Source organism: Mchenga conophoros, linkage group LG23, assembly GCF_057382185.1.
Source record: "Mchenga conophoros isolate Kocher_MC1m ecotype Shallow Benthic linkage group LG23, M_conophoros_male_GT1.1, whole genome shotgun sequence".
Taxonomy (NCBI): domain Eukaryota; kingdom Metazoa; phylum Chordata; class Actinopteri; order Cichliformes; family Cichlidae; genus Mchenga; species Mchenga conophoros.
The window spans coordinates 46,800,142-46,808,222 of record NC_140547.1 but is presented as its reverse complement, the minus strand read 5'-3'; the positions used below and the strand labels follow the sequence as shown (position 1 = coordinate 46,808,222).

The window sequence follows — 8,081 nt, the reverse complement described above, 5'->3', positions numbered from 1 at the left end:
GTTGCCAACATGATGAAGTCAGTCTGAGTCGCATCTCTTTGGCTAACTTAACTCAAGTGGTTGCCGACTATTCTGGTTCTATTCCCATATAACAGCAGGGTTGCTGAGCACCTCTGTCACTCTGCACTTATGTTCCCAGTTCTCTTTTGTGGAGGAATTTTCCAGGAATTCCTGGGACCAGCTTTCCATGAGAGACCCGATCAGGAGCGACTGTCCTGGACACTCCCAGCATCACAGGGACTCACAAACCCGTCTACCACAGTGAGAAGACTGATGGTCATAGGCCCACATGTAGCTTTAGATCACACGTGTGCACTTCCTGTGGTCACTGCTGTAACTCTAGACTCACCGAGGGGCCAGTGGTTGGTGAGGCAGCAGCAGCTGAAGTCATGTGACTAATGGCTCTCAGCTTCTGTCCTCCTATTCGCCGGTGTCCTTCACCTGTCACACCTGGTCAAGAAAGAGTGAGAATGTTCAGAGCTTTAATGGAAAAGAATATTATTACATATAAAAGGCCTCTAACAAGTATTGTAGTGTTAATCAGGATGAAGTCCATCATGAAGACTTCAGAGTGCTTCAGACAGTCGGTGGTTTCATCCACAGAGCCTCCAGTCTGCATATCAAAGGATCCTGAGGAATGACAGTGAACCCGAGTTCCCCTCATTACATTCATGTGTGTGACTGTGAGGAAAAGGTGATTGTATGAACGTGTGTGAGCGAGTGAATGAGGCTTGTATCAGAGTGGAGATAATGTCAGCGGCACAAGCTGGACGCTGCAGGTGTCACATGTGAATCTGTGCATCAGTGTCTGCACCTTTGTGGAGGTGAAGCTCAGGAGGTTTGGATTTGTTCAAAGCTCTGTCTGCTCCATCTTTCTTTCCCTCAGGCCTCTCCAGATCAGGAAGGAGGTCCTGTTCTCCTTCTCCCTCCTGGATTTCTGGATCCAGGGAAGGATCAAAGTCTCTCAGCCCAGCATCAGAGCTTCTGGCTGGGGGAGGACTGGAAGTTTCAGCTGGAGGCTGAGAGCCTGGATCTGCCATCTGAGTCACAATTCAAATATTCTCAGTAATCTCAAAAAGCAACAGAAAGGTGCCATTTTCATGAGCAGTGGGTTATCCAGCAGTTTGATTCATGTCAGCAGCATTTAGTTTGTAACTGCTGACTCACCTCTGGCTGTGTCCTGCTCTCAGGGTCACAGTGGACACTGTACCTTTGACCAAAGCTGCAAAGACAGTCAGCAGGGGTCTGGATGCATTCAGCACCACGTCCTTGTTGGGCAGACACCTTCAGTGACAGGACAGACAGTCCAAAGTAAGGAGACGTGGGACACAGTGAAGACACAGAAACAGAAACCTGAACTATAATCACAAAACAAACTCAGAAACATAAAGAGTGAATCAGCTGATTCAGTGTTTGTGACAAAAACATGGATCCTGGTTAATAACTTTTATTTGTTTGTTTCTGTATTATTTTGTGTATCGTTCTTATGAGCTGTTGTTTTGTCAGTGAAATATTATTTCATTGTTTTAAGCTTTTTGTTGACTTTGAAGTGCTTAAGTTGATATTTTTGAACATTTAATTTGTTCGATTATTGTCGAGTCGATAAAACTGTCAAACGCACAGCTGCTTCCAGCACGGCCGGAGGAGAGGTGGCCGAGCAGACGCACAACACACACAGCTCACAGGTTTGCATTTCTAGATATTGCAGATGTTGCAGAAATTGAGAGTAAAGAACTCAGAGATCCAGCGCTGTCTCCTGCCCCTTATTTATACACCACAACACAACGACAGGCGTAACTCACACAAACGGGTAACATGAGGCTCAGATGCTTTGGACGTGTTCACATATACTGGACACAGAATGATGAAGATGGAGCTGCAGGAAGGAGGAAAAGAGGAAAAACACAGAAAAGATTCACAGATGTGGTGAAAAAGGACACGACAGCTTCTGTTTGTTCGTTTGGTTTTTCTTTATTTGGTAAAGATTCAGAAATAAAGAGAAGATCACATGTTTGAATATTATATTAACGTTCTGTAATTACAACAAGTTGTAAAATCTTTCCAGAGTGAGACAGAGACTGTGCAGAGACTGTAGAAGGACAGAGCAGCAGCAGAACAGTCCAGATACACTGATGATCCTCTGTCAGATCCAGAGGGACACACAGGGCTGATGCTGGACTCTACATTGTGTCTGACAGTGGAGCTGTTCTCAGAGCAGTTCACTCTGCAGCACTGACAGTCATCTGCACTTCATTCCTCTGTCAGTCACTGCTGGATGAAGCTCTCCTCTCCACCTCCCAGTAACATGGCCCAGTCAGAGCGTCTCTACACACAAGCTGCTGCTGCTTCAACCTCTCTGGATCATCAGGACACAGCTGCTCCTCTCTCAGCACACACACCGTCCTGTTTAATGCCACAACCTCCACCTGCAGAGAGAAGGAGGAAGAGCAGAGGAGATAAACGAGTGTTTCCAGAGACTCTTCATCAGCTGTCAGTCAGTGATGCAGCACATCCAGTATAAAGAGCAGCAGGGACGTCAGTGCTGGGACTGTACTAGGACTCATTGTTGCTTCACTTTTTCTAATCTTTGGATTTTTATTGAAGTTGCTGAAAATGTTTTTCCCTCCTAGTTTGAGTTTGGACTTTCATTCATTAGAAGAACCTTGGTGTGTCCACTCTGAGCTCTGTAGGAACCCCAACAACAAGCCCAACAATCCAGATGGACGGTTCCAGCTGTTAACTGGAGGAATTCCATCCAAACATCTGCTCTCACTAAATTCTTCCTCACCTACAGACTGTGTTCTTCACTGCTTTAAACTTGGAAATCAATGCAGTCATTGGTCTGCGTGCTGCTTTGTTCAGAGAGCTGATTGGCTGTTGACAGTGTTTGATCAGAGCGTGTCAGCTGTTACTATGGTGACCATAAAGGTGAGAAACAGGAAGTGTTTGTGTCCAATCCTGAAGCCTGTCACCGTTCTCCTCTCACAGCTTCACTGAGAAGCTGCAGCTTTACAGGAAACACTGGATCTTTGTTTCATACTGACTGTGTTTAGTACAATACTGCTGACAGCACCACCCACTCACTCCATCACTCTACTTACACCAGAGTCTCCAGTCTGTAGTCTGGACTCTTCTTAAGATCAGACAGCTGCTTCACATCTGGATCCTTCAGGTTGTTCCAGCTCAGGTACAGCTCTCTCAGATGGGAGGGGTTGGACTTCAGTGCTGCTGCCAGATAATCACAGCTGATCTCTGACAAACCACAGTCCATCAATCTGTATAAAGAATGAAAGATGTAAGTTTATTAGACAAAGTGCTTGAAATCATTCAGTGTTTCATCATCTGTTCAGAGCTGAAGAAGGTTCAGAATGTAGAAGTTTAGAAAATGGAAACTCCAAACAGCTGAAGCCAACAGGAAGCAGCTTCAAACAGGAAACTGTGCAGAGTTTCAGACTATATGTCCTGATGCAGCCAGTTGGATTTTGGAGATTTGAATCTCTGTTCTGTGACTAAGTCCTTGAATCATTTCTTCCAGTTGGTCCAACAAGACAGACTAAGTATTGGACATGTGTTGTGGCTCCATCAGGGGAGCTTCTAAATGTGATGTGATGGCCCCTCTGGGTCTGTCAGGTCACAGCACTGAAGAGAGCTCAAACTGGGCACACAGTTGTTCCAGTCTGGACCAAAGACTCTATACTGGGACTGAGGGACTGCTTTGACTGCACCCACTGGGACTTTTGAAAGGCTCATGTTCTCACTTAGATCATCGATTTCTACTGACATTTCTTTCTGGGAAAAATGGGGATTACTTTGGAAACAGGAAGTATTTTCCCCAATAAGCAGCCCTGGATTAGTAAATCACTCCAACATGTTCTCAGGCAGAAGAAGCTGTCTTGTTATGAGGGAGAGAAGAAAAAGATTGAGGCACAGAAACCTGTTGAAAGAGAGATAAAGCAGCTAAAATCATGTGTAAAAGTAAAGCAGAGGATGAGCTGAATAAAGGACACTCAAGGCTGGCTTGGAAAGGAATGAAGTCCATGGTGGGGATGCAGAACAAGGAGCAAAGATGAATGTGATGCTGAATCAGCAGAAGACTTGGACTCATTTGATTCCAGCTTTGATATCATTGATTTCAATGAAGAGCTTTGTGATTGTAGCAAAGGGCTGGTAGCTCTGAGAGTCCCACTGATGAGGTGTTTGTGTGGAAATCTCTTAGTGGGACCAAAGAGAGAAAAAGCCCTGGTCCTGATGCTGTGGGAGGGAAATGATTGAAGTGTGCTGTGAGGAACTGACTGGGAGATTTTCACACATTTTCCAGTCCTCCTTGGAACAACAGGAAGTTCCCAGCATATGGAAACAAAGGTTAAGTGTCCTATGGCACTCAGTGATGATGGTGCTGTGGCCCCACCACCTCCACCTCTTTGTAAAGGAACTAACTGTAATCTGAAGCTTCAAATGGAACTAAGACTTCCTCCACTAGGTGGCAGTGTCTGATGAGAAAGTGTTAGTGGAGCTGGCCTGGAGTCAGAAACAGGAAGATGCAGGATTTGGGCTGAAATGGGCAAAAGTGGTTAGCACTAGTGCCTTAGAGCAAGAAGGTTGTAGGTTGAAGCTTGTTGGTCAGCTGGGCCTTTCTGTGGAGGTTGGATGTTCTCCCACAGTCCAATGAAATGCTGCTTAGGTTCATTGGTGCTTCTACATTGGAGATTTGGATGTTGGACTGTGTTTTGGATGATGTGTGTATGTTTGTGTTGGACTGCTGTCTGTAAAGCAAACGCACATTTTGCTTTGGATTTCAGTGTCAGACAGACTTTAAGGTGCAATGAAGAGTTTGAGAGTTTCACAGTGAATTTTCCAGTGGAGGATTTTTCTTCTTCTTTGAAGGTTTGAAATGTGAACATTGTTCTGCTGCAGTCAATGGACTAAACCAGAGAAGAAGAAAACAGACTTTACCATGAAGATCCTCAGTGTGGATCAGTATAATATCAGCCTGATGTCTGCAGTTTAGTGTCAGCACAACTTTCACATCATATTCATCTCAGCACAACTAAAACATGCTGACTGACCCCAGAGTTTCAAGTTTACATCCTGGACTCTCCAGGAAACCACACAGATGCTTCACTCCTGGATCCTGCAGGTTGTAGTTGTCGCTCAGGTCCAGATGTCTCAGATGGGAGGGGTTGGACTTCAGTGCTGCTGCCAGATAATCACAGCTGATCTCTGACAAACCACAGCTCCTCAATCTGTATAAAGAATGAAAGATGTAAGTTTATTAGACAAAGTGCTTGAAATCATTCAGTGTTTCATCATCTGTTCAGAGCTGAAGAAGGTTCAGAATGTAGAAGTTTAGAAAATGGAAACTCCAAACAGCTGAAGCCAACAGGAAGCAGCTTCAAACAAACACAACAAGAGAAAAAACTCTGAATGTTTCACATTAAAGTCGTACATTTCTCATAAAAACAGGACAAAGACTTGAAAAAGTCGTGTTTTTCCTTCCAGGAACCACATGGCTTCACTTTTAAAGGTGAAGTGTGACAGAAATGGACATATTTGAAGTCCAACACCTTTTTCCAGTCACATTATTAAAGCAGACAAACTACAAGCTCATTTTCATTCCAACAAGTCATCTTCTGACCTGGACTAACAACACTGGTCTCTATGTGCAACTGGCTGTGAGACCAGTGCTCAGGGAGCGTCTACAAAGTGCAACACTGAAAGAACATCACACACTCATTTGCTTCCAGCACTTTCACACAAACATCTACTGTCATTATTGTCACCAAACTCTGTGGATCCTTTATTGCAAATTCAGATGGGATCAAATGGTCAGACAAAAGAGGGTTATGAGGAAATATGATGAAATGTTGTGTATTAGCAGCAAGTTATTGAATCATTTTCCTCAGAAACCAAACAAAATGATTGACAAACATGTTTTTACAAACTCAGTGTTGGACTTGGATCAGCAGGATAAGCTGATGTTTAAAGGCATTTGAGTCTCGCTGTATGAGAGTCCAGTTCTTACTCAATATTTATGGATGATGTTCTTTCAGTGTTGCACTTTGTTTGGCACAAAATGAAATTATTTGGCCTCTCAGATGCTTTTAGAGATTCCCAAATGACTGATGATGACATCTCTGGGGTCTGATTGATAGAAAAAAAATGTCTTTGAGACCTTTTGTAACTGACAAACTCTTCATCTGCTAACAACACTGAGTTGAATCTCCATGGCTGATAGTTGGAGCAGGCATCAGGAATACACATTGAAAAAACAAGAGGAGAAATCACCAGAGTCTTATAATCACATTCTGTAACTAAAGGGAGACGTTTTTCTATACAAATATATGTTTTATGGACATTAGAAAAAAAGAGTATTGACGTGAAGCAGGATTATGAAATCTCCATACATCAGCCAGCCCATAATTATCAAGAAAGCTCTGAATGACGCATGCTGACTTTGGACTAAGTGTACTTTTGTGTGAACTGTGGTCCATAGCAGATAATGAGCAGTTTAGGTCTCCCTCAAAGATGATATTGTGTGATGACATATTGGGGAGCCGCGCAAAGACATTAGTGAAAAATCTGTGATCGTCCCAATTAGAGGCGTAGATATTTGCTAAGATCAAAGGAAAACCATAAACTATATTTTCTGCACTTAAAATCCTGTAATTTTCTCATAAATCGACAGTGCGCCTTATGGATGAATTCTGGTTGTGCTTACTGACCTCGAACCGATTTTATGTGCTACACGGCGCTCAGAAACCTTTCAAAAGATGTTTTGGTACGACTTTGCTCAGCTACGAGGCCGCACCGCTTGATGGATTGTTGGAGCATTACAGCTACGAGGAGCCTCGCGGAGTGATACGTACTCTGCTTCAACGTAATATTACTGTATTGAGTGTGTATAAGGACCATAAATGGCACCTGTAAGAGACACGGTTACAAAGAGGGTTTCAAACTCCAGGCTGTCAGTCACGCAGTAGAACCTGGGAACAGAGCAGCTGCTTGTTATTATGCTCAGCGTCTGTTTACATTTTGACTGCACGATTGTGAGCTGTTTGTTATGCACAAACACAACATTGTTTTCTTTTATTTATGGAGCATTATTATTTAATAAATGCTGATCATTTATTCCTGAGTAATTGTTTCATGTACATCTACGCTGTATGTTAATAAATGTGCCTGTGTGAGATTTGGGACACAGCTTTGACTAAGAACTCTCTTTTTGTTCGTACTTTCTGGCTTCAAAAATATCGAGATATATATCGTATATCGCCATCCAGCTAAAGAATATCGAGATATGAACTTTGGGTCATATCGCCCAGTCGTAATATTGCAATAGGTTGTCCGTTAAACTCAAGCGGGGCTTGGGCCCTGGCACGGCGTAGCCACACAATCCTGGTAGTAGTGACGCTCGGCTATGACGGCGTGCGGGTCACCAGCTGGCTTTCTCAGGATAGGGCTCCTGTGTGAGCGGTCGACAATAACGTCTTTATCCATACCCAGCACTTCACGTAGTAGCACGGATACGGCCGTGGAGGAGCTCGAGTCCAGGCCCTCTGGGATCCCTATGATGTGGATGTTAGCTCTCCGCTTCCTGCCTTCATCACATTTATCCTTCAGGTCAGACAGCTCCTCCTTCATACTCTCTACTGTAGACTGCAGGGTGGTCACCTCATCGCTCCACATTGACAGCCCATCCTCAGCTTCTTTCACTGTAACCTTTACTCCATCAACTTTGCCGCACGTCGCCGCCATGCTGTTAGCGATCTCATTTCTCAGTCCTTGCACGTCAGCCCTTATATTGTCAAAATCTTCTTTCAATGCATTTCTGACTTCTTCTTTTAACAGCGTACTAATGTCCTCTTTAATGGATTGAAGAAGCTCCAGTTTTAGAGCAGTAGGATCCACATCACGCGCGTCTGTTGAGTCTGCTCTTCAGCGGCCGTAGAGCTGGACGCTGCCCTTTGGCCATCATCGATACTCTCGCCCGAGATCGCACCGGGGCTAAAATATTCACCTGCTCAGCTGTTTTTGATCAGTTTGAGCCTGTGTGGTTTGATCAGGTGGAGGAACGATGTGAT

At 44.1% G+C, this 8,081-nt stretch overlaps 1 protein-coding gene across 1 annotated transcript; it reads right to left on the bottom strand.

Moving 5' to 3' along the window:
* Positions 1 to 1,957: 1,957 nt before the first annotated feature.
* LOC146548159 (ribonuclease inhibitor-like) lies at positions 1,958 to 7,755 on the bottom strand. The gene is made up of 4 exons (XM_085265034.1): positions 7,691 to 7,755; positions 5,067 to 5,243; positions 3,102 to 3,275; positions 1,958 to 2,426 (listed from the first exon to the last, which is right to left on the bottom strand). Exons 1-4 carry the CDS (start codon positions 7,753 to 7,755, stop codon positions 2,408 to 2,410), a joined length of 435 nt encoding a protein of 144 aa, XP_085121160.1. The 3' UTR covers positions 1,958 to 2,407.
* Between the last annotated feature and the right edge of the window lie 326 nt (positions 7,756 to 8,081).